The sequence below is a fragment of the Alosa pseudoharengus genome, unplaced genomic scaffold (genome assembly GCF_046254945.1).
Source record: "Alosa pseudoharengus isolate Yale_2024_CS ecotype anadromous, Long Island Sound unplaced genomic scaffold, YU_APseudo_1.1 YU_APseudo_1.1_scf_4, whole genome shotgun sequence".
Lineage (NCBI taxonomy): Eukaryota > Metazoa > Chordata > Actinopteri > Clupeiformes > Clupeidae > Alosa > Alosa pseudoharengus.
In genome coordinates, this window is record NW_027468774.1 from 26023062 (window position 1) to 26050875 (window position 27814).

The following is a 27814-nucleotide window of genomic DNA, read 5'->3' on the forward strand; positions in this document are numbered from 1 at the left end:
ACATTGAAACTACATGAAGCCTTTGCAGGGTGGTGGGCGGGGCTTTGTGATAGAAATAAAAACAAAGTCACATGGCTCAGACTGTGATCACTTTGGAGGGTCGCACAATTCAACCCTGTAGTGCTGGGCAACCAACCATCTACATGTAGTGATAGATAGAGATAGATAGATAGACAGATAGATACTTTATTGATCCCCAGGGGAAATTCAAGAAATTCAGTGGTCTCCACTGTTGAGTGACCATGACTTTGCTTGCGCAGCAGACACAAACGCCCTCCACTAAACTCAGCCTCAGGTGCCCAAAATAGGTCATGCGTGGCACGCAATGCTTCAGTTAAATATAGGGTGTGTGTGTGTGTATGGGGCTCGTGTATGCAGGTAAAGTCGTGCTTCTCGCTATTTGAATCTGAGCACAGCATGGAATCGGGGTGTCGGTCGGTCGGTCTGGGCTGGTGTTGCGCGTGCTGATTATATGCTACACAGTACAGCACATCTGTCAAGAAGGGCGGGGCCCACACGTTATGACACAGAGCTCGAGCAGTGCGGAGCCAATGAGCGCTTAAAGGGGAGTCATCCTCTAAAGTTTCTTGGGGATTGATGAAATTGGAGCCCAAAGGCATGTAAAGTTGTAGGCTATGTGTTTCGATACAATTCTAAAGTCTGCGCTAATCAGACAAGCTTATCGATATTAAACAGACACTGGAATAGCTTAATTTTGGAGAACATTTAAACAGTTACGTGGATTTTTCTTGAGAAAACGGTTATATTTGCAGACTGAGTTTATCTAACGGTTTAAGACAAGACAGCAAAAGGGGCTTCTTCAGGACTTCCTCTACCACCACAAAGAGAGGTAAAGAGCAGCATGTATTTCATGTCCAGTTCACTCATAGTGTCTCCTAATGCACATGAACTGGATTGCTTTTGCGCACCAAATGAAGAATGCAAAACATGACAATGACTATTATAATTGGTAGGCTGCATGATTATATTACATCTTCACTCTCTTTTCTCTTGTTTCATGTTACGCTTTGTCAGAAATTGCTGTGCGCAACAGCAGAGCGTTTTTCTATGGGTTCCTGTCATGAACTTTCAAGGTTGAATACATGGAATTAAATATACAAATGCATTTTGAGTATGCACTTTAAAAAATATATTAGTTTCGCCAAGTGGTCGGTTGAAGCTCAGCGCAAATATGTTAAAATAGCAAGAGTAGTGAAACAACATGAAGTTGATCCAGACTGAGAAACTACTTCATTTATTTTCCATATTCGTGACGGGTTGGTCATTTGGGTAGTTGCTTTTTAATAATTCCCTTAATTCTGGATGAAAAGCCGAAAAGGAAATATCTGTTTGACAGTATACAATGTTATCAGTGCATTCGTTTGGCACAGTGTATCACAGGTGCGTTGCTGAAATCAGTCACGATAAGACATTTAGTCCAAACACCGTATCCCAAGGTGAACTTGCAAAGGAATTTAGCAGAGTATACAGACTGGCCCGTGGTCCGTAGTCAGGTCTATTTCTCGCGCGCCGATTCCAGAGTGGAGGGATTTTGGACGAACTGATCCGAGTCCAGAGCTAAGGAATGGTTCTCGAGGGACCTGAGGCTGTAACGATGCACTGAATCTTTCTACCAATCAGGAAGGGCCGTGCGTGTGGGAGGGAGCGCAAGGGTATGAAAGAGTCTTCAATGAAACAAATAGTGGATTTAATCAACGCCCTTCAGTGAACGGGGTGTACCCCCTTTCGCCTGGCTATCAGTATTCTCATTATCACCTACAACCAAAAAATATTTGTCTACATGCACATGTTCTTTTGATTGTGTTGTAGATATCTGAAAGGTGCTGGCGTTTGTTTCTAAAACAGGAGTGTGTACTAAAACAGACTATCAACAAAACAGTCTGGGTAACACCAGTTGCTTAACAGACTACTATAAATAGATTGAGGCAGGGAAAGGGAGACCAGAGTGGGTGAAGGCAGAGTGGGAGTGTGCAGGAGGCGGAGAGGGGTAAAAGAGAGATTTAGGAGTTGTATTTTTCCATAGTCATAAGACACATGTATCCAGAGGTAAGAGACACCTTGAACAAATTCCAGATTGGCTGTTCTGTATTGCTCAGACTTTTTTGTCTCTCCTTCTCTGTGTCTCTCTCCATTCTTAATAAAATGGATGATCTCGCTTTCCCTGCCAGTGCTCTGTAGTTTTCCATTCCCACAGCTGAGAACACATGGCTCCTGACACTAAGGCCTTTTAAATGTTAGGGTAGCCAAGTTAGCTTAAGGAAGCCAAGTTAGCTCAATACTCAAGGTAACTACTGTGAGTTACCTGGTTACCTGAGCCACCATGCTGGCATGCATGTCTTTTATAGCGCAGTGACTAGTTGATTAGATGATTAATCTCATAGAGGAAACCAAGAGTTGCTGTTGATGATGTTATGTAATCTGGAAAGCATTTGCAACCACACTTCTGTTGCTGAATGTCACTATGCAGTTCTGTGTTCCAGGGTAGGAACACACCACAAAAATAAGTAAATATCTTTCACAGCATGACATTGGTGACTGTAACAACAAAAGACATCAGTTAGCATGTTTGTAAGACTCCAGCAGTGCCATTAAGACTTGGGGTGGTGCTGGTAAGGTTTTATATACCTTTTAGGTAGCTAGCTCACAAGCTTTAGACTAAAAAACTCACCCAGTTCTGCTTTAATGGTTCTAATAAAGTTGCAAAGACTAGATCACTGTGAGCAGATATTACAGCCACTGGAGTGGGCATATCTGTGTGGAGGAGCCTGGATCTATGGAAACAAAACAGATGGTTAATTGAACTGGTGTGCTGACTGTGAGGAATAGCTGACTGGAATGGCAGAATGCTTGGTGCTGTAATGGTTTAGCTGGGTGTCTCATATGGTCAGTCAAAAAAAGATGTCCACAGGACATGCTGGCACCTGAACTGAAACTGAAACTTGGGCAAATGATCAGTACAGTTTGGTGTAATCATCAGGATAGCAGGAGTTGGATAATCCACAAGACCATATGATAAGTCTGAGTGATATTAGAGGACTGGTCCGAACACTGACCCTTGTGGTACACCACCTGTTTAGTGCCACAGTCCACAGAGCTGATATCTCCTTTACACCTGGTCACATTTCCTGGTATGAAGGATTATATTATTTGAAATGGTGTCCTGGCCAGAGAAAGTCAACACCCATATCTAATGATTCTCCATATCAAATGCTGACAGTATGCCAAGGAAGGTGATGGCTGAATATCATCACACAGCTCTCGTTGAGAGGGTTGCATCTAAAGCACACTGACTGATACATGGTGTATATTTTATACACACAAACATCAGAGTTTGTGATGTTCTGTTTTAGCTACACTGTGGTCTGTGTATTTTCAACGAATGAGCAGCAGTGTCTTGAGGGAGAGCAAGAGACAGATACAGTAGCAGAAAGGAATGTTGCCATCTTCCAAGAGAGAGCTTGGTCGACAGCAATGAAACAGCAATGAAATGTCACTCATGGAAGAATGTTTAAATGGAAAAGTAGCAGGCTATATTGTGCGCATGACATAAGAGGACAAGCACTGAAAAAAAACTCTGCTGTCTTCCAAGCACATTATAGGAACACTGAAGAGGAATTGGCGCTGGAAATGTCTCAGAGAGACGAGGGAAATAAATGAAATTACTATGTCCACATGTATGTTCTGTGACACATCAACGAGAAAGACAGAAAGGTCAACTTCGTGGAAATTACCACTGGCGGCTGCCACATTCCCCTTAAAGAAGTGACTGACTGTCAAGTGCATAAATACTGAGTGGGGGAGGGTGAAAACCAACCAGCATGAGTTCAAATTCTTGTGGATAATTGCATGAAAGACTGTTTACAAATCTCTACAAATCATGTTAAATCTACTTCTGACTGTATGACATTAAGGGATAACAACAAAATAAGTAACTTACATCTTGCATGGATATATAATGTTGTTTAGTCCTTGAAAGACTAGCATAGCTTGTACAATTCAACTGAGCTCCTGGTCTGCTCTGAATGCACAACCCCTTACTTAGCTTCACAAATATGTTGTTCTTGAATTTTTTTGGAGTTAGGGCAATCTTCAAAACAATGCATTTTTATGTAATGTATGTCTATGGTATATTTTTTGAGCTAATGATATCACCTTCATACTACTTTTGTCTGTGTTTATTTGGATAGTGAAGTGTTGATAGTATATTTTTTACTACCATATTTCTCTTGAGACTCAATCAGGACGATGCAAGTCAGTATCCAGGCTTTATTCTTTTCAATGAGGGGCCTAGTGCCCCTCAAGGGAGAAAAGTACATGTTTGTGTCACCCCATCATGGGTTTCACCAGATTCTCAATATTCTCTTCTAACTTCTCTGACTAACAGAGACCATATTTAAAGTTACACACAAAGAAGGAGTGACCTCTAGGTCCAACCCAGTTTGAATATGCAATAGAAAGGGAGGATGAGGATTAGGCCTTCATCAGGTCTGGTCAGCTTCTATTATCTTTTAATTAAAACTACCCCCTTTCCTGGGAAGTCCTTCAGAGGCTTGGACACATGCTGTTCTACAAACATTCACACCTTGGTGATGGGCAAAAGGCATAAACAATGGATACACTGCATACAGACCAAAGACACACACACAGGGTACACATGGGTACACAATCACAAATGACCATAAGAACTATACAGTCTTCAAGTCATAAAGACTTGAATCATTAAACCATTCACATAAAATATGAATACAAAATATTCCCTTCAATTCCCCCTTTTCAAGTCCTTAAAGACTTGAACATCTAAACTTGCTTACATAAATTATGAATCAGCTTATTAACAACAGAGGACTTTTAGGGTGTGGAAGGAGGTTACAGATAAAAATAACAACAGTAGAAAGACTGACATCGTCTATCATAGAAACAGCTAAGAAAATGCAACCAAAGCCAGTTTCCATTCTTCGTGTGGTGCACAATGTTTAGTATGTGTATGTGTGTGCAAAATGTGCTTAGGGCGGCGCTTGGCTCTATTAATAGGGGGCGTTCCCCCACACCCTGTGTTCCTCTTCTTTTTCTTCAATGTTTCCTTCTCCAGTTAAAGTATACCAACAAAATAAAAATTCTCTAGTCTGAAGGTCAGGGTCGACTACCTGGAACCTTCGGATCCTTGCTGTTTTTGGGGGTTATTCTGCCCACAGCAGGTCCACTATTCTACCAACCTTTCTCGTGATGTTCTGACTAAGGTCCTTTTGTGGGATGTTACACAGGACTTCCAAATGCTGCTCTCCCAGGAACACTGAAGTCTGCTGGGGTCTCCAGGGGGAGGTGTTGGTTGCTTTCCCCCTTTCGATAAGTTGTGTCTCGTCACACTTCTGAAGCCAGCGGGGGAAGTGAGATATGCGTCGTTAGGATGTTTCTGGGTCTGCGACTGTCTGAGTCTGTAAACAGATCTTGCAAATACATGTAGCTTTGGAGCAAAAGGTTTAAGCTTTCATTCCAGTACTAATAAGGAAATTATTATTCAGTGGAGTTCAACATTTTTCAAAGATGACGTCAGCTGCAGTCAGGTCTGTCTTGACCTCTCAGTTATACCTCCAAACACGCAAACAATACAGTACATGAACTTTGAGGCTTGTGATGCCTCAGAACAGAATTCCTAGTAATAATGTAAACATTTCTTATGACGGGTAACAAAACATCTCGTCCAAATCTAATAAACAGTGTTCTTGAGAAGTACAAGGTTCAAGTCCTCAACCTGTAATGTAACAGGCTATTTACACACATCACCATTGTTAAAAACCATCAACATGGTAAGGGTCTGTTTGTAGACATCAACTATCATCCGGTGATGGGTGGCTAGGAGAAAAGCTTGTAAATGTATGAATTAAATCATTACAAAACAACAAACAAACAACATAAAAATGAAAATTCAACCCATATGTTTTCTAATGAAATTAAAATATATCAGCCGTTAAGGCAAGCAAACAGACCATCAGAAATTAAACCAATGAGAACAAGGAAAAAATAAAATTAAAATAAAATAGCAACACAGCCAGAAAAGGCTCAAATGAGGATTATATAAAATGATCCTCCTGTTATCTTAGCACCTATAATGGAATTGGGAAATCTGTAACCATATCATCTGAGCAACAAGTATTCCTAGTCAGGACAAGCTGAAAAGGAAATCAAATGAAATAAACCGTAGCATAAAGAAATAAAAGGTGCAATAGAATAACAAAAATAAAATTCAAAGTCAAAGAGAATCAAATCAAAGAAAGTATAGAAATTATATTAGTTACTACCAGCATCTGTACAGCCTAGGTGCTTTAAAGCAACAGAAACTTACAGAGTCAAGCAGTGTCTTACAGAGTCAAGCAGTGTCTTGCAGTTTCACACGTCAACTAATGCTAATGTATGCTAATGTTTTCAGTTTCTCAATTGGAGACAGTCACACCTACAGTATGGGTCTTGAGGGTCAGTAAAACAAAACATTAGGCATTCAAAACAAAATGACAATTTGAGCAATAAAACCAGTAAACTTAGAAAGTATTTCAAGTCAATAGCATCTATCTCCCCCTTTTTATAGTTTCTTAACTATAACCAAATAAAAGTCATTTCAAACATAAAGAAACTCAAGTTGTGGGTATGAATCCATTCAATTGAACATTTGCCCACATCAAACAAGGCGTAAACATGTAGCAAACATTTCCCATTGGCATACAAGCAAAAATAAAAATCTGTCTTAACATGTTAAACCCCAAAAGACAAAATAAAGAAAGACAAATGGTTGAAATCAACAATGGTTTATATCTCCCCAGTGAAGTTCCTTTGTGTCCATGGGGGAGAAGCTGGGGGGTTGGTTATAGAATACAGTGGTGCTAAAACAAAGGCAGTGAGATAAGATAGCAAAAGGTGTGAAAACTTTTGACCCAAGAAAACAGACAAAAGAAAGAACATAATTTCAACAGTTCAAGACTTAAAATAAAGTAGGCCTAAAACATCATAAACAGCAATCCATTTCAGCTGGGAAATAAAAGTTACAGGAAAAGAAAAGGTACTTGATACTAAGTCCTTGATCCTGCTAAGATTATAAACTTGCAACAATTCCTCACCCATACATTTCAAAACATAAGGACTTGAAACAAAAATGGAAACAGACACATAGAAAGAAATAAACAAATTTCACACACACAGGGCCGGCCCACACGCGCATTCATTCATACTGGACACACACAGACACACACAGCTCCATGGAGCTGGAGGACAACTTTAAACGGGCTGCAAGAATATTTCCTGCTTAAAAAAAAAAAAAAAAAAAAAAAAACGGAACAAAAGAAGTTTAAGGCATTTTCGTTATGTGCTCTCATGTTAGCTCTAGACAAAGACATCGAGGCGCCTCTAGCGGCAGCTAGTTAGCTCAGGCGTACTTAAAAGAGGCCTAACCATGCTCTCTTGAGGTTATGCTATGTTTGCACACTTGAAAAAGGTTATTACGACATGAATCCTAGTTTGATCATCCATCATAAGTCTCCATAATTTAAAAAGTTATTATTATCAATCCAATTTCAAATTAGTTGTATTTTATCAATTTGAAGAACACAGTATCGTATCCACTCCAATGTTTTTACTTTAAACGGTGGAAAGCGTCATTCGATGCCCCAACTATTACATTACGCTTTCAGTTCAACATCTTCGTACGGCTACTTCAAACTGTGATCTTAGTTACACAATCTAAAGATGGTTTCATACATCTGTTATGACCAGCAACACTCTTATGCAATTTCATTTTCAGGTGAGAGTCTAGGCAAGCAGTCCCCCAATGTAGCCGTAAAAATGGGGACTGGCCAAGAACCCCGGCTACCCCTGAAAAGCTTAGCAGCTAATCCGATAAGCTCCAGATTGTGTCCATAGGACCGAATATGTTTCTGTCTAAAACATACATGGCTATTTCCAGAACTATTGTTCTAACGCCAGTCTCATAGAGACGAAAGTATTCTCAGTGATACTTACGGGCCATTTACAGGAACAAAACAAGCTTGTTACTAACGCCCAACAGAGCTCCCTGCTGGAGCCCGATAGTCTGACAAGAACTATATAGGACTTTTACCCAATCTCACCACCAGAAAATATCAATTGCCTTACCTTAAGAGTGTGCCGTCAAAACACGATGTTGAAGATCTCTTTCAGCAAAACGTTGAATCCAATTTAAATCAACAGTTTTTATCTCACGGTTGGAACCTCCATAACTGATAGTATATTTTTTACTACCATATTTCTCTTGAGACTCAATCAGGACGATGCAAGTCAGTATCCAGGCTTTATTCTTTTCAATGAGGGGCCTAGTGCCCCTCAAGGGAGAAAAGTACATGTTTGTGTCACCCCATCATGGGTTTCACCAGATTCTCAATATTCTCTTCTAACTTCTCTGACTAACAGAGACCATATTTAAAGTTACACACAAAGAAGGAGTGACCTCTAGGTCCAACCCAGTTTGAATATGCAATAGAAAGGGAGGATGAGGATTAGGCCTTCATCAGGTCTGGTCAGCTTCTATTATCTTTTAATTAAAACTACCCCCTTTCCTGGGAAGTCCTTCAGAGGCTTGGACACATGCTGTTCTACAAACATTCACACCTTGGTGATGGGCAAAAGGCATAAACAATGGATACACTGCATACAGACCAAAGACACACACACAGGGTACACATGGGTACACAATCACAAATGACCATAAGAACTATACAGTCTTCAAGTCATAAAGACTTGAATCATTAAACCATTCACATAAAATATGAATACAAAATATTCCCTTCAGTGTTTTGTTAAGTCTTTCCATCCATGCAGCCATAACCATAGACATAATATACATGTATGTATATTATGTCTATGGCCATAACCCTTAGATGATGTAAGGGTTCATAAAGCAAAGCAGAACAGTTATTCTTTAAGGGGACCATGCCTTTTTGAACCATCTGATATGGTATATACATTGTCACAAAGTTAAACAAAAGATGTTTATTGAGCTACAGGATTATAGAGTAGACTGCATGTGGACAGCACAAGATGGCTCCACTGACAATTACAAATATGTGACCTGCACACTATACTGTTTGCAGGTCCTATCAAACAGTGATGTTATGTTTAGGATTATAAGAACAGTAGAGTTCCTGTAACATTGTGCCGTTTGCAGACCCTGCTGCTGACAATAGAAATAGAAATGGGAGTGTGTTATAGAGAATACACAGTGTTGGTCACGGACACAAGTCAAAGATAATTCTATGATTATGCTGATTGTATGCTGGTATGGTGGTGTGTGACTTGTGTTTCAATAATCATATCAAGAAGTTGAACAGACTAAACACTGAACAGACTAGTTGTGCTCATAAGCAGTGTTGGGCAAGTTACTTCAAAAACGTAATGTACTATGCATTACTTATTACTGTCATTTCAAAGTAATTTGTTACATTATAATATTACTGTCTCTGAATTGTAAGGCATTACACTACTATTGCATTACTTTTAAGTTACTTTCACCAAAATATCTAGAAATATGGATTTACCATTCTAAATGCAGTTTATTACGCTCAATGCAGCTTGCTCTTCCAATGGAGGGAGATGTGGTATAGCATAATGACTGAGCTAGGCTTAAGGCAACAGTAGAATGCAATAGGCGAAGTGCTCATAATGCAATACAAGGAACAATCATAGTCAGAATTTTGTTGAAAACCGACAAAAGGTCAAAGTCTGGTAAATTGTGATAGAAATACTGTAACTTTAAGGCCTAAGCCTACTCAATAAAATCAATAGAGAGCCTACTATATTGTAAATCAAAGCTTAAAGGAACCGTATGTAAGATTGTGGCCAAAACGGGTACTACAATCACTTTCAAATTACTGTAGAGCGGTGTGTCCCCTTCCCCTCCCCTCTGACTGGCAGAGTTGGCAACCGGATGACAAAACACTACTGATTTTGTGATTAGTAGATAGGTGGAGGGTGGCACATTAGGCCAAAACACAACATGACAACATCAACATCAGTTGAGGGCTGCAACTTCACTTTTTAAATGACAATATCCTGGCCAGACTACTGTTGTCAGTGATATAAGTATTTGAAATTAACATGATTTTTTAATGTCTAGTGACATATCAGGGCAATTTTATGATTAATTGAAATACAATTTTTACATACGGTTCCTTTAAAGACATGTCAAGATGGTGGCCTGCTGGCCATTTCGGTGCCCTAAGTGAGTGGCTTTGAGTGAGTGACATTTAAATGATAACTCAAACACCTAAAGTAAAATAAAAGGCCTATTATTTACAGACCATTACTGTGTATTTTTAAACATTAATTTCTGAAGAAATGCTGTTTTACTTATAAATGGTGCACTGTCACCTTAAGAGCATTGATCTTTACGTTGTCATAATGCCCTTTTGCCAGCTCTTGTTAACAAGCCTTATTTGTTTGAGTTACATTGATAGCACAATATTAACAATAATATGTACAATGTTAAGTTATTTTAAGCAACCTTCATTGCTTTGGAAATGGAAGTATGCAGTGACATGTTGCTTCACATTTCGTTTTGCGAATATAAGTGAATTATGAGCCTGGTATCCACCTAGCTATCTGAATGGAATGCGTTTCAGTCGACTCAGCATATCATGTGCTTCATGTAGCCTAAATGCTTGGAAAACGAATGATTGAAGACCCACCAATTCTACTAGGTGGTGATTGAGAGAACCCAAAAGGTATCAAACTTGCATGTAACATCGTGTTAGTGCATTTTGACATTGTAAACGTTATTGATGAAGAGTGAAACGCAGTTTGCAGTAAAGCTACTATTCATTGGTTACATTTGGGTGCCCCCTCTGTCCTTTGGTGCCCAACGCAAAGTGCGTGATGCGCGTGGTGGGAGTGGTGCCACTGCCAGGCTACACAATCTTTTTCTGCATTTCTATCCCTTTATTCTCTTCAATTTAAGTTCACAGCACAAAGCTGACATGCAGAACAGCATAGTTTGTGTTTTATCAAGAATCAAAAAGATTAGCGTGGCACTACTTTAGATGTTTCATTAATTTACTTGTGCTATTTCGCGAGCCGAGAGATCTTTCGGTTTCGCACACAAAGTGCACTAACTATTATGTTCTTCATAGCCTTGTCTCTGACAAACTGAAAATAATGAGCGTAGGCTTATGTTCATCCCGCAAATAGAGTCCGCCTGCGAGTCTGCTGCAGCCACAGTCATATTCAACCAGTATCAGGAGATAACGTTCTACTATTTTGCGCAGATTTTTTCTCCTCTGTTGTTCTCGCGTGGTGTTTGCGAATATGTATCAAAACAAAACAAGCGCCGAATTTTGGGTTAAACTGCATTGTAACGCGCATTACTGAAGTTTGTACCGAGTAAATATTACCCAATTTTTTTTTTGTAATGCCTTACATTACCGCGTTACCGCAAACAGCAATATATTACAGTAATTACATTACTTTTGTAACGCATTACTCCCAACACTGCTCATAAGTTTACAAACCCTGGTAGAAATTGTAAAATGTGTACCATTCTTTCAAGGAAACACAAGTGATCAGGAAAAACATGTTACTTTTAAATATAAAGGTTATAATTCATAATAAAAAACTTTTATTTGAATGGGATTCAAATTAAACCATAAGGCATCAAGTCACAGTAGGAATGGTACACTTTTCGCTATAGACCTTGTTGACTCCTCTCCAAACATAGCATTTATGGTTGTGACCATTAAAGTTCAATTTTGGTCTCATTTCTCCAACTAACTTTATTCCAGAAGTTCTGAGCCTTGTCTAGCTGCTGTTTGGCATATTGTAAGTGTGCTGTTTTGTGATATTGGCACAGTAATGGCTTTTTCTGGCAACCTGACCATGCGGTCCATTTTTGTTCAAGTGTATTTTTATTGTGGATCTTGAAACAGGGTTGCCATTTCTTTGCAGTGAAGCCTCTATTTCAGCTGAAGTAGCTTGAGGGTTTTTCTTCGTATCCCAACCAATTTTGCTGGCCAGCATTTTAAAATATTTTAATACCTGTTTCCTGATTTTTACAACTACCTTTTCTTGCTAATCTTTTAGCAGCTCTTTTGCTTTGCCCCATGGCCCCAAGACAATGCAGCCCTGAGTGAGATGTGCAGAGGTCTCACAAGAGCTATGAAACACACTGACTATTTATACAGAGCCACTAATTACCGTCACAGGTGTGGAAACTTACCCTTAATAACCAGTTAAACCTGAGTGTGTCACCTTGTGTGTTTAATATCTGGCCAAACATTCAAGGGTATGTAAACTTTTGATAAGGGCCATTTGGGTGATTTCAATTACCATTATTATTTAAAAAGGGCATACACTATTATGGGATAATTTATTAATTATTTATTTCCTAAATAATGGTTCTTTGCATGATCTGCATAACATTTTCCAAAAATTGGCCAATATTTCAGAAATTCTGTCAGGGTATGTAAACCTTAAACATAATATCAAGGTGTGTTTCACTGTTATTTAAGGAATTATTAACAAGAGGTGGTAGTGCATCATGGTTAGAGTTATGTAAGCCAGACCCCTTACATATGAGCATCATAAACATTTAATGAGAGAAAAGTGATTGAGGAAATGTTGCTTAATAATGCATTTCAGGTCTATGTTTACATTGTTTCAATGTAATACATGATGGGAATACAAATGTGAATATCTAACTTTGTTTAACAAATTCAATAGCATCTACAGATAGAGCAAATGCAGGAGCAGGGAAAATTAGATATTTTAGTTCATGTTACAGAAACACTCATACTTAATAACAGAAAAACACACTGTAGTGTTTGTACAAGGAGGCACATGTTAGGTAGGATAAGAACGCCAAGGGTGTGGGAATAGGAGAGGCTGTGGTTGTTTTGCCTATTAGATTCCTGTAAACGAGCCTCAAATAGCAAAGCTGTTTCGAACACATTACTCTGTGTTTGTGTAGACCAACTCCTTTAAATGGCACAGCATGAGCCAGAGGTGAAGCTGTTTAGCTTCCATATACCATATGAGATTATATTACACACATGCACACATTAGGATGCATTGTCTACTGTATTATCTGCACTCTAACTAATGTTTTATATTATGCACAAAAACATGTCAATTGCAATGTGACAATTCATATCATGGTTTGTGTTTTTGCATGAAAATATTTTTAAAGACTACCCATGAAGGAAGAAGAGAAGATAGATAGATAGATAGATAGATAGATAGATAGATAGATAGATAGATAGATACTTTATTGATCCCTAGGGGAAATTCAAATTCAAGAAAGTGCTGTGTTGCACACTTTGGCACTTCCCCAACGACCATACTCAGAGCTACCATCGCTCTTGACTCACCCTGTTTGTTTCTCCCAGCCCTAGATGGAGAAGCCCCCTTTACCGACTGATGATGGCGGCCATGGCCTGGGTGAGAGCCACTCAGACGCGGCACTGGTGTCTGTGGGAGGGCCGGTCCCAGGTGGGGAGGCCGGGCCAGCGGAAGACCGTCCAGCATGGGACAGCAAGCTGCAGTACGTCCTGGCCCAGGTGGGCTTCAGCGTCGGCCTGGGGAACGTTTGGAGGTTCCCTTACCTCTGCCATCAGAATGGAGGAGGTGAGTACGAAAGAAAAAAATGTCAAAAAGTCCCAAAAGTAATCTCTATAAAAGTGGACCAAGAGGGCTTTTAAAACCTGTTTAGAAGAAAAGCTTTTAGAAGAGTGAAGTGAAGTGTCCACATCAAAACTTGTAAGCCTAATACTGTCATAATCATGAAGGCCAAACAGGGCCGGTTTTAGCGTACTACATTTGGGTGAGCTGGTGGGAGCAAGTTTTTGATAGGCAACATAGCAAAATGGGAAGAAACACAAAACACAAACACAGAAAAATTGTTACTACCTAGTTTGAGTTGCCGCAGCCAACAGCCAGGGATAGGCAGTATTTCTGATACATGTATTTAAAAATCAGTATTTGAAATAGAAAATAGTATGTTGTCATTTGTATTTAATTTTTTGCTGGGAAAAAAATGGCTTCGTATTTTGAATCAAAATACTTTATAGTTGTGTATTTTTGTAGTTGTGGTGACATCATAAAAGTGCAACACAATGAATGCAGCCTCTGACTGGTGCTGACTTGTAATTTAATATCTGGTTGGTAATGTGTACGTCGCTTACACACACACCAACCACAAGTTTCTTGAGAACTTTAATCATCAGTTTCAATGATACATGGTGTGACTATGCATTTTGTAGTTTATTTTGATACACTTAAAATTACGGTATTTGATATTTAATTTTAAAATACATTTTGATGTATTTTTGCCCATCCTTGCCAACAGCTAGAGCAGCCAGGCAACTATAGTGCTACACTGTGAGGGCATATTTAAAATAGCTGCCTAGCTATTTTAATTGTTGGCTGCAGCAACTCGAGCTAGGTAGCACTGTTTTCTGGGGGGTTTTCTCGTACCGACAGTACAAAAAAGGCCAGAATTTTCCTTTATAGCGCCAGGAGGGGGTTTTAGCCTACCTGACACACAAGCATAAGCCTACTGCACAGTTATGTACCAGCTGGCTACCATTACAATCAACACCAACTCATCTACATCCAAGCTGGTTTTGAGACTGCACACTGAAAAAAACAGAAAAAATAAACTTTGACTTCTTGACAAATGCTTGGGTGGGCTTAGCCCACCCTGGCCCCTGCCTAGAGCCGGCCCTGAGACCAAATATGTTTCATATAGAATCATTCATCAGACAATTTTAAGTTTTACCGTAAGAACAAGCTGGAGAACATCAGAAAAACAGTAGCCTCAGAGCAGTATAGCCACAAAATGGATAGTCTAGGATGGGTTTAAAATGTCACACCCAATGAGCACAACACGATAACACTCTTTCTCTGGCCTGTTTCGAGTATCTTCTCATCTTATCTCCTGATATTCCTCCCTTGTTTCCCTCCACATCTCCCCATCAGGAGCGTTCATGGTTCTGTATGTGATGTTGTTGATGGTGGTGGGGGTGCCGCTGTTCTTCATGGAGCTGGCTGCTGGCCAGAGCATCAGACAGGGCAGCATTGGCGTGTGGAAACACATCTCTCCTCGGCTGGCTGGGATTGGCTACTCCAGCTGCATGGTGAGAGAAGAAATGCAAGCAACACACGCGTGCACACACACACTCACACACGCGTGCACACACGTTAGCACACACACACGCAGAGGCAAGCCTGCACAAACATAAAGAAACATCAACAAAATTTCCCTGCAGCTGGCTGAGATCAGTTTTTCTTGTCCCAGGTCGAGAGCACACACACAGAGACACACACACATACACACACACACACACACACACACACACACACACACACACACACACACACACACACACATTGAAACACAACATCCTTCTTTAGACATATCTGGAAGAAGAAACGTCCGTTGGGAATCTAAGTGAACAAAGCAGAATTATTAAAGATCAATGATAGCAATGTCTCAAAAATATGTGCAAGGGGAATATGTAATGTTCCACAGATGTTCCACAGCCTCTAAATTGAATCTCTCTTAGTAGACCACAGTGCGCCCTCTGTCAAAAGAGTATCTGACGGTGAGCAGATAGCTTGGACTGAAGCCAGAACAGTTTGTATGGGTGTGGACAGAGATGATGGCGAGATATGTTGCTTGGTGTCAGGAGGGCAGTTTTCCGTCCTGATCATTTAATCATCTGTGAGTCTAAGCAATGTTATAATGATGACATATAATGCAGTGGGCTTGTTGTCATAACAAACTTTGTAAACATTGAAACCACTTAACATTTAGTATAACATGTTTGTTTATTCTAACTGGCTAGGCTCATTAAAATAATATATTCAAAAAGTCCCTGTTCTATATGCCAAAGATAGAACTATATTTTTGTTTGTACATTGTTCAGTGGTTGGTTTCTACTTAGCTATTATTAATGGTTTTAACATCCATGCATTCATTGTAGAAAATATTTCATATTTCTATGAATACTGCTACATACATATTTTAAATGTAAGACTGGCTTTCTCTGATTATACAACTATAATGGCAAAGACTAGTACTCTTTGTACTTTAATGCAAATAATTCTATACGATTTATTTGTGATAATTATTTACATAATCAGAGCTCCAAGCCAAGACATAACAGAACCTTATACGAAGTGGAGGCTGAAATACTGTGGCAGATTGGTATACACCACTAAAGGAAATGGGCCTCTCGTTCTCCCAGTAGTGTGTGTGTGTGTGTGTGTGTGTGTGTGTGTGTGTGTACAGTAGGTACATGTTTCCTCACATACGTCTGTTTCTTACTGTTGATCTGGGTGTATGGGTCTGTGGTTAATTTGTTGTCTCACTCACAGCAGAGCCGTGTTTTTCTCTTTCTGTTTCTGTCTGTTCGTCTATCTGTATGTTTACTGACGTCTATAGTTTCTCAGAAGTCCCTCTCCAAGTAATGGTAGCATTGCGCAGAGACTTGTTGTGTTTGGCTGCCTATCTCATTAATATTACAATGCTCTGTGCCAATGCATGGCTATAGCACATAAAGATGACTGACTGATAAAGTGAAAGTTGACTGATATTTAGACACTTTTATCCACAAGTGACACAGACTCATAATGGCGATTATCATACTCAGGTCGACCGATTGTCAGTCTGTGATGTTACTGCTGCTCCACCACACACTGTGTAACACATACATTATGCTAAACATTTAATGGTTTATCTGAGCTTTCTCAAATGTCCTGTATAGAGTTTATTTACTCTCTCTCTCTTTGTCTTTCCTTTAGGTGTGCTTCTTTGTGGCTCTCTACTACAATGTGATCATTGCTTGGTCTCTCTTCTACCTTGGAAACTCTTTTCAGTACCCATTACCATGGGAACACTGCCCCATAAATCACAGCACTAACGCGACAGGTATGAAATGTCATTCCAGTACACATGGTCTCTTTTCCATTACGTTTACACTGCAAGTTGCTGCAAACTTGCGGGTTTGAACCCCAGCCAGGTCTTCCTATGGCTGAACTGTGCAGTCAAACAACTCAGGGGTGGCGCGCACACACACACGCACACACACACACACACACACGCATCACCATTTTAAAGATATCCCTTTCCCAAATCCCATATCTTTGATCTCTCACTCAAAATGAATACTGTATAACTGTTGACATGGAGTACTTTCACCCACAGTAGAAGTTGTGTTCGTTTTATGGACAATGTGTGCATTTGTGCGCGTGTCTGCTTTACATTACAGTGTGATGTACAGTATGTACAGATATACATGCATTGTGCTGTAGCTCTATGACAACAGTATTTCTGCTCTCCTTCTCAGTTAAGGAATGCTCTGAAAGCTCTCCCACCTCCTACTTCTGGTTCCGTAAGGCATTGGACATCGCCGACTCGATAGATGAATCTGGAGATTTTAACCCCATCATGACTGGCTGTTTGCTGGCTGCCTGGGCTATTGTGTGCCTCGCCATGATAAAGGGCATCAAGTCCTCAGCCAAGGTCTAGTGTAATTTATATGAACACAGATAACACAGATACAAGCACATCCCCCATATTTTGCATTACATTACATTTAGGTATTTACATCACAAAGAGGGTTTGTGCCCCAACCACACACACACACACACCTACTACATAAACACATACGCATGTACATACCCATATGCACATTCCAATGCTAGCATCTCACACATGTACTGTATTGTAATAACTTGAAGTGCATGTCATATATCACACCCATGTGTTTTTCTCAGGTGGTGTTGTCATATATCACACCTATGTGTTTTTCTCAGGTGATGTATTTCTCCTCCGTGTTCCCGTACGCCGTTCTCTTCATCTTTCTTATCAGAGGCCTGATGCTGGATGGGGCCATAGATGGAATCAAGTACATGTTCTACCCCAAGGTGAGTAAACAAGAACAGCTCCACAACTGCATTCCTTCAACACACCTACATGCCTAAGTTACCCAAACACAAGGTACAGTAAACCACTCTGTGGAGGGGGGCAAAAATCCAGGGATTCTCTACAAATGTAACCCACAGAATGGAATTCTGGACTTGTGGTTTCTTCTTTGCTGATTCAGAGTATCATGAAACTATTTGTGGGGTAGTCAGACTTCTTTTTTTTTATTGTTGCTGTCGCAAAGGTGATATTTTGAGTGAGGGTGAGTGTGTGGCAATCTTTAGCCCAAAGAGGTCATAGCATTCGCTCTTAAGAGGGAGAAAGTGCAATTTACATTGGTCTGTCTGTCGGTCTCTCTGTCTGTCCATCTGTCCCCTTGCTGTAGCTAGAGATCTGGGGCAGGGTCCAGGTGTGGCGTCAGGCGGCCACTCAGGTGTTCTTTGCGCTGGGGCTGGGCTATGGCTCGGTCATTGCCTACTCTTCCTATAATCCCGTCCAGAACAACTGCCACCGCGACGCCATTATGGTGTCCATCATCAACTTCATGACCTCTGTGCTGGCCTCCCTCGTCGTGTTCGTGGTGCTGGGCTTCCGGGCCAAGACCATTGCGTTAGGCTGTGTGGCAAGGTAAATGTGTGTGTGTGTGAGTATGAATGAGAGACAGAGTCTGTGTGTTTGTATTTATGGAGGTGTAGCTGGCTGCGGCCCTGTGGTTGATCATATGAGTAGAATAGCCACTTATTTGGATATCCCCTTTTAGACACCGTTCAAACACTAGTGACAGTCAATAAATCATCTTCAACCTTATATAAACTTGGTATTTATAACCTTATGCAAACACATTTCTAGCCCTAACCATAACTAACGTATGACTAGCCCAATCATAGCCCTATTTGGAAAAACATGCTCTCCATAAATAATGTGGGGCTATGTGTGTTGCTGTATGTGTGTTAGTTTGTATTTTGTATACCTGCCTTTGTCGGTGCAAGTGTGTCTTTTTTAACAATTGGGGTCTTTTTAGGCCTATGTCTTGTACTGTTTATGTTAAAGTCAAGTGTTCCAGCAGAACTATGGAGTTTGTTGTGTTAAACAGTGAAAGAGCCTGCTACATTTTGATGATGTCATCATGCAGGAACCTGGGGGTGATGTCAGAGCTGGCTGGAGTACCTGGTACATCTCAGCACTGGTGGCCATGGTTCAACATGTCCGAGCCTAGCTCTGTAGGCCTGGACGACTACAGAGAGTGGTACAAACTCTTTGGTGCACAAGTGGGGGCAAACATAACTGACTGTAACCCTGAGAATGAGATGAATAAGGTACAGTAGTTTTACAAAGTTAATTTGTTAATGTTATCCCTCTCTCCTATCGTTTCCTCTTGGAGATTACCAGTGCTGGACGAAGTACACAAATCCTGTATGGGAAAAAGCACCAATTACCACCCCTTTCGTTTGAAAATTCTAAAACAACAATGCTTTTTAAAAAGCGACTTAATTACAGTAATTGAGTAAATGTACTCCGTAATGTAATGTCCGCCTCTGGAGCTTATATTTTTATTTTACTCTCTTCAGCTGTGACTAAACATGTACTTACAGTAATATCATCAATCAAATAGACACTGCAGTAAATTCTCCCTCTCTCTCTCCATTTGTTTCTTTCTTGCTCTATCTATCTATCTATCTATTTGTAGGGTGTGGAGGGGACAGGTCTTGCATTCATAGCCTTCACTGAGGCCATGGCTCTGTTTCCTGCCAGCCCGTTGTGGTCGGCGCTCTTCTTCCTCATGCTGCTCAACCTGGGCCTCAGCACCATGTTTGGCACCATGCAGGGCATCCTCACCCCCCTCATGGACAACTTCAGCCTGCTGGGGCGCCACAGAACCATGCTCACAGGTATAGCAAACTAACACGCACACACAAACACATAGATTATATACAGCATAATCCTTATATACTCAAACATACATAGAGTTGCACACATATACAATGTCAAATTTGTTTTGAAGTTGTGTTTAAGTTGTATTATGCATCTTTTCATGAAAATGCACTGTTCTGTTATCCGAAGTCTTCTTCTTCTTCTTCTTCTTCTTCTTCTTATTCCCACCAAATTTCTGCGTCTAATTCAGCTTCAACCGTTTAACGTAGAAACTTCGTTGAAACTTTGTAACATAGGTCTTGAAAAGGACACTTGAGGAATGTATTTTTCACTTTTGTAAACTTTATACTTTTTGAGATATTAATAAAAAACAAGCTTATTTTCCCCCATAGATTTTTCATTGGCACTATAACATCACAATGGGCTAATTAACTTGATTTGCACCTGTATCAACTTCCAGCTGCTCAACTAGGCCCCATCAAAAAGCCAGTTAAACTGATTGCACCTGTATCAACTGCTTTCTGCTCAACTAGGCCAACGCTCTCTGTGTATCTCCATTCTACAAGGATATAAGGCACATTCCATCCAATTTTCTATCCATTCATCCTCTTCAAACCATTCACTCATCCACCCATTAAACTATCCTATCAACATCCATTAAACAATCTGCCTATCAACATCCATTCAACTTTCTGTCTATCAACTTCCATTACACTATCTACATTTAACTTTTAAACTATACTCTGTCTCAGGCTTTAAGCATACAATCTGGCTCTCTTAAGACTACAGATCCTGTTCAACTATTTCCTCTGCCCACAACTGTTTCAAAATAAATGTCCTCACTACAATAATTCACTATTAAATAATGTAACTATTTAAACTACTCAACTGTTCAGCCATTTCAACTGTCAGTTGTTATCAACTATGACTCCAGCCAACTGTTTCCTCTGCCCACAACTGTTTCCAAATAAAAGTTTGTTTTGCATTTTATGTTAATATAGAATGTGTTTCTATTACCAAGAAACCAACAAATTCAGCAGAAATCTAATAGCTCTGGCAATTCATAATGACTATCAATATGACAATTCTAAGTATAATGTTATTATACTGTTAATGTTCTTTACACTGTTTGTATGTGTCTGCTAACATTCTGTTGACTCCAATGTAGCACTAGCAATATAGAAGCAATGTATGTATATCGAGTGTTCATTTGATTCAGTTCAATAGTCATAATGATTCACGAGTGCATTAATACATTGATACCACAAGGGGGCATGATTTCACTTAGGTTATCTAAAAACAACTGGTACTTGGCATTCACAGCCTAAAGCTGATCTGAGATTTGCCATCTCAATATCTACTGTACTGCCTGTACTGCCTCAGTAAAAGCTATTGTTCAATTATGCAATTATCTCATTCAGATTCCAGATTTGTATGACAAGGACATAATCCATGTCTGGAATTTACTCAGTTGATAATTTCAGTCAAAAATGTTGGTGGACATGTTATCACGAAATGTGGCCATCTTAGCATAAAATTCTACTTGGAGGTAGTTTAACTAGAAAGTCAAACATCTAGATATGATAAGTGGCTTATGTTAACCTTGATATCCAGAAGAATTGGCTGTTTGCTTCATTGACAAAGTCCACTAAATTTATGGAGCAGTGCTTTCCATGTCAGTAATAGTTTACTAACTCTTCAGTAGGGCTGTAACGATATTCGAGATTCGAAACCGAAATCGTGTCATTCATATCCACGATACTGTGTCGCGGTGTGAAAAGGCAGAATCGCGACACACCCTTTCTAGTGTTTCACGCAGTGCTTTGCAGCTTACGCGGCTGCAAAAGCAACCCACATCTCCCGCTTTACTTATCGGTAGCCTACGTTGAACGTCAACAAATAAATAAATAAATAATAATTTCATACCTCTCCTTGCTTTCATTGTAGACCAGGGGTCGGCAAATAGTGGCCCGCGGGCCAATTTTGGCCCGCCATCTATTCTATCTGGCCCGCGAGATGACGTTAATTTGCTGTTGAATGAATTTTTTTTTTAACCCCATGTTTTTAAAAAGAAAAAAAGGCCTACAGCAATCCCATCAATTTCAAAACATTTATTGAGGTATAGATGATAGTCCTACTAAAGTGACAAAACAGGTGGAACATCCTTGCAGTTATCCATGACGCACAGGTCGGAACGGTATTGGCACGCGAGTGCGCGTAATCTTGTGCAAAAAAACAACAACAGTGTCCTGTCTCCCTCTTCCAGTGGGCAAGGTCAAAAATAGCCTATGTTACGTTAAATTAATAGGCTTGGCATTAAGAAATGCAGGCAGGCTCAACACATACCTCTGCTTCCATTCTTCTTTGTAGGTCCTGCATTCTGAATCAATTTTTCTTTTCAAGGCTTTTGACAACGACATTTTGCATCGATAACTAGCATATAGCAATGTTCAGCTAATCATTTACACGTCATCCAAAAGAATAATATTTGTAGCCTACACATTAGTTACGGCAAGTTGCTAGGCAAGTCGCCTGTTTCATGAGAGACGACAGGAGATGCAGCAGGCGGCATAAAAACAGCGCACATAAGCAAATAAACGTTTTTAATGGAATTAAATTAAATGCATTTTAAAAGTTAGATGATGTTTATTTTAATATAATATAATAATTAATAATTTAAATAGTAGGCCTATAACCCCCCCCCCCCCCCCCCCCATTACAAAAGCTATGGCCCGCGATGCCATTGTCTGAAAAAAAATTGGCCCGGGTCCAAACGTAATTGCCGACCCCTGTTGTAGACTATGTGTGCAACTTTACCAAACAGTATAGAAGTAAACCCCCTCTCCTTCCCCGCTCTCTCGCGCTCCCTCCCTCTCACTCTCCCTCCCTCTCCTGCTCAATGAACACGCGCGACTTAAATAAAACATTCACAATCGTGAAAGCAAGGACGCATAGAAGACGACTAGCTAAATTACTATTAAATCCGCTTAGCATCATTAGCATGCTGCACATATTTGTTTAAAACTCTTGCATGGAAGTTGACTGATCATCTCAATACCAACGTTTCCCAAAAGGGCCTGTCCCATACAACAACGTCTTCAATGACCTATTCATTTGGACAACTTGATACAGCCCTATACAGGCTAAAGTTACCTTTAGTTTTGTTCTAGCTTACCATGACGTCTGGCTTTAAACAGCTGTCTAATGCAGTCTAACGTTGACAAGCAATTGCCTACCTTGTTCTTGCCCATCTGGAATAACTCCTAGCTTTGCTGCATCCATTCTTTCTGTTTTCGTTGTTTAAACTTGAGATATCCATGATGAGTATTGAGTTAGTGAATTAGCTCAACATTGTGTGCTGATAATATAGATAGCCGAGTAAAAGAAAACAAGTAGCCTAGTTGCGTGCCTGCGTGCGTATTCTCTCTCTCCTGCTCAAACAAAATGTGTGCGCGTTAATTTTGATAACGTGTTCACTAACTTCAATGGCATGCAGCTAATGGGATACTGTCCATAGTTGGGAAGGTATGGTGGGCCAAAACACACACACACAGGAAATTTTCTCTTGTTGAGTAGCCTGATGGTACGCACAGTGCGTACGGACGTACACCTGCAGGCGCGCCTGGTCCCAAGGAGAACAAGTATTACCTTGAAACACACATGGGGAAACTGAACAGTCCAATCAGTAGACTATGATAGGCTAAGCTAGCCAACTATGCTACTTTGTTTACAATATTTCCAGGCTTCAACCAGACAGCTGAATTAAAGAGGTAGAGTTGTAATAAAAAATAGTAGGCCTAGGCTATAGGCTAATCTGCATAGTGTGCTGTCATAAATATCAGTCATTCAGAAAAATATTTTTATATCACGATATAAAATAATAGATATATTATATTGTAATCCTCTGGTGTTCTAAGGGAGGCTATTAAAATGTTATTTAATAAAATGTCTAGCCCCCCCCCCCCCAAAAAAAAAAAAGAAAAAAGAAAAATCGAGATTCGTATTGAACCGTGGGTCAAAAATCGTGATACAAACCGAATCGTGAGGTTGGTGTATCGTTACAGCCCTACTCTTTAGTCAACCAAATCATTACCACTTAACCGTACCATCAGGTCCAGAAGGTGAAAGTTATTTTGTTCTACCATATGGTGAACCTTTTGTGAACCTTTGAATTATGTTAATAAGAGAGTTCAAATAGGATTTTAGAATTAAAGATGAGGTCTTGGCTGTAAGTCATCTTATCAGAAGAGACCAGTTGCAAACTCATAAATAACATAAAATTCAAATTGTCTATGGGGAGGGTTATACACACACACACACACAAACAAAAAGAGCAAAAAGAGACAGACACACACACACACACACCATAATTTGTAATATGTTGTTTTGTTATGTTTCAGTGGGTAGCTGTTCCCTGGGATTTCTGATCGGACTTCTGTTTACCCAGCGTAGTGGGAACTACTTTGTGACGATGTTTGATGACTACTCTGCCACCCTGCCTCTTATCATTGTGGTCATTTTTGAGACGGCGAGTGTTTCTTGGGTCTATGGAGCTGACAGGTGAGATGCACTCACTTACACACACACACACACACACACACACACACACACACACACACACACACACACACACATGTGGCTGTGACATGTGCTGTCCTGCTCTATAGGTTCCTGGATGATATTGAGGTGATGTTGAAATGGCGGCCTCCAAGCATCTACAAGTACATGTGGAAGTATGTTTGCCTGCTGTCTATGGTGGGACTCCTGGCTGCCAGCCTGCTACGCATGGTCATCAAACGGCCCACCTACACCGCCTGGGACCATGCCACGGTAAAACACACATAGGCATGCTACAAAAGCATTATATAAATATACATATATATATTATTTTAATATATATATATATATTATTTGGATTTAATTTTTTGTCTTTAATACCCTCTGATATGATCTCTCCCTCTCTCTTCTCTTTTGTATCTCACTTTCTGTTCTCTTCTCATTTGTTCTGGCCTCTTAAATTCTTTGTTCTTCGCTTTCACTCTTTTGTGTTCTCCACTCCTTTTGCCTTTCCTTTCTGTTCCTCTCCTCCTCTTTCCTGTGGTCCTGCTCTCTCTCTCTCTCTCTCTCTCTCTCTCTCTCTCTCTCAGGCCACTGAAAGCACTTTAGCCTACCCCGGCTGGGCTCTGGCCGTATTGACTATGCTGATTCTGGCTGCTTCTCTGCCAGTGCCAATCGGCTATGTTCTATCAATCATAAAAGATGGGCGGAGCTCGCCCGACGAGGGGAGGAGCCCCGACGTGCACAGGGATCGGTACGCCAAGTGCGAGTCCTCTGACCGCGAGACCGTCCATTCAAACGGTCCGGTAAATGAGCTGGAGGAAATGGCCAGGGCAGCCTTCCTCCCATTGGGCCACGATCACTACCGGCTCCTCCCACAGCAGGAAGATGGGGATGAAGAGGAAGAGGAAGACACAGTTGTGTAAATGTGAGTGCTGTTGGTGAAATACTGAAAAGAAGGATTGAAAGATCGCTATAGAAACAAATATGATATGGAAAGCTACAATTTTGGCCTAAATAATTTAGGATTATTGCTTGCTGTCTAACTGGACCATATGAGAACTATTCTGGGGGGTGTTCTGACTGGCCTCTTAACCAAATTTAGGGTGTAACTTATACCCATTTGTAAACATAAAGCTTTTGGCATAACAGATAATCTTCAGTGCCGTATTTGCAAATTTCCGTTTTTCTGTGATAAAAAGGGATGGAAGAAGTAGGCCCTAATGAAAGGAAAGAGAACAACACAGGGAATCATTCTATGCTGTATAACTCCACAAGGTTAAGAGTGGAAGCCACAAAGATGTAAATGTTTTTTTAATCAGTTTTCTGAATATGAATGTAAAATAGAATATTAAATGTGAGGATATTGAGAGGATATTGATTTATTGATATCAACAGCAGGGTTAGTTAATGGAGGCAGCAGCAAAGCCACAGTAAGTGGCTGTAACCCTAAGCTAACTAGTACAGTACTACAGTATTGCCGTTGGTAGTAATGCCAAGCTAGCTTAATGCTAGCAAGTATGTTGCTATAATATAGCTAGGTTTGGTTTACTGATAATGTTTCAGTCAATGGATTCACACTGTGTGTTCAATCATTTCTGAAAATACAGGAATGGGAGCATGTTGCCTGTTAGAACAGTTTTTTTATTTGCTCACATGTGTGTGTTTTCTCAAAGGAAAAGAAACTCTCTTCTTTGTCTTGTTTATTTCTCCTAAACACAATTGAGCTCAATTTAACATTGTGTAAAGATTGTCCGTCTCATTTGTTTTAATTTTAAGAAAAAGCCCATTGTCTCAGCTCAATTAGGTTCATGTATAAATTCAACTTAAGATTTTAAGATCTTAGGGGCTTTAGGAAAAAGAGGTCAGAATTCCCTAAGAGCTCATTTATTTCTGTGGGACGAAGACAAGACTGTTGTAGATGGTAATATTTTTCAGTAGGTTGGTTCAACTAGACATCAACATGCCAAAGTCTAGACTACATACATTAATTGCCCTGTTGTGACGATGTCCATATGATCGTGGGCCATTCTTGTACCAAAGATCATTGTTGCCTTGACTCCCAGGTCTTTACACTAAATTCTCACTGACATCAACTTCCATACTAGTTTAGTCTCAGGCTTATACTCTCATGGTAATATTCCGTTCACCTAATACTGTTCACCTTCAGAATGGCACTCATTTGTAATCTGTCACAGAAGTCTAAAGTCTTCAAAGACCTCTCTTAAGCCTGCCTGTCTTGCTCAGCTGTGTTGACAGATCAGGATTCATGAGAGAACTCAATAAGGGATCATAGCTTTCGACTAGTTAATTGTTCTGGTTTGGCTTGTCGTTTGATGTCATCAATGCCATATAAAAGGCTAAGATGTGTCTCATGTTTTGCCATATAGTAGCAGCCACATTTAAACATCTACCAAAGTAAACAATTATTTTGATAATCCAGTCTGCTGAGCCATTTTTATCTTGTAGTTTGGACTGATATTCTTGATAATGATAAAGATAGCAATGTGCTATCTTTATTCTACATACAGTCCTGTTACAATGTAACAAGTAATTTCTGGGGAGTGCCTGTAGGTATGCATTTTAAACTGTTTGTGAAGGCAACTTTGCACAAGACAACAAAAGGAATGGACAGCAGCACCATTCCAAATGACCTGTGTCCATACAGCCACCCCTCTCTGACCCTCTCTGAGTCTATTGGCATCCACCACAGCTCACTTGTATAGAGCTGGGTGCACTGCATACACAGGCATGTGTACATACACTCAAACATACACATACTTATAGACAGACACATGGCAGCTTCTACCCTCCTGAGTTCCTTCCCATTTTAGTGGAGGCAGAGGCAGACATGCTCTAACTCATAAATGAAAGTGGATAAACTGAACATGAGCTGAACTTTCAAGTGTGTGGATTGTGTTGAGGACAGGGGATAGGTTTGCATGTAACCATCTCTGATCAGTAATTTTTGTTCAAGCATATACCTCGAGCCAGACTGCCTTATCGAACGATGTGTGTGTTTGTGTGTGCGTATGTGTGTCTCTCTGTGTGTGTGTGTGTGTGTGTGTGTGTGTGTGTGCGTGTGTGTGTGTGTGTGTGTGTGTGACATTTTCTTTTATAATAACCATTACTTTTATCTTTGTGTGAAAATGGGAGATCTGCAATTACCAAATAAACTTTACCATGTATTAACTGTTCTAGTGTGCTGTCTTTAAGGTGTGTGTCGTGTCCATGCCTCTTGTTGTTGTTCTCTTATTAACCACTAGATGGCAAAATGAAGGGTATTTATTTTATCCACATAATGTATTAAATACAATTATGTATAAAGATACAATTCTACCCATTCATAGTGTGATAGGAATAATACCTTGACTATATTCTACTTGTAAAGTTAGGACACGGAAGAAAACGTAACGAGGGACAAACAGA

At 40.1% G+C, this 27814-nt stretch overlaps 1 protein-coding gene across 1 annotated transcript; it reads left to right on the forward strand.

Annotated features, from left to right (window-relative positions):
• The first annotated feature begins 495 nt into the window (after positions 1-495).
• On the forward strand, positions 496-27573 carry slc6a16a (solute carrier family 6 member 16a). The gene is made up of 12 exons (XM_076265571.1): positions 496-850; positions 13416-13653; positions 15007-15164; positions 16834-16960; positions 17379-17554; positions 17848-17958; positions 18342-18583; positions 19089-19272; positions 19644-19845; positions 24229-24388; positions 24496-24658; positions 24976-27573. The coding sequence occupies exons 2-12, from the start codon at positions 13422-13424 to the stop codon at positions 25309-25311; spliced, it is 2091 nt and encodes a 696-aa protein (XP_076121686.1). The 5' UTR covers positions 496-850; positions 13416-13421; the 3' UTR covers positions 25312-27573.
• Positions 27574-27814: the final 241 nt, after the last annotated feature.

Coding starts and splice junctions, on each gene's coding strand:
- slc6a16a (XM_076265571.1), top strand. CDS start 13,422: ATGGAGAAGCCCCCTTTACCGACTGATGATGGCGGCCATGGCCTGGGT. Junction 17,555..17,847: donor GCATCAAGTCCTCAGCCAAG/GTCTAGTGTAAT, acceptor TGTTTTTCTCAG/GTGATGTATTTCTCCTCCGT. Junction 18,584..19,088: donor GCGTTAGGCTGTGTGGCAAG/GTAAATGTGTGT, acceptor GTCATCATGCAG/GAACCTGGGGGTGATGTCAG.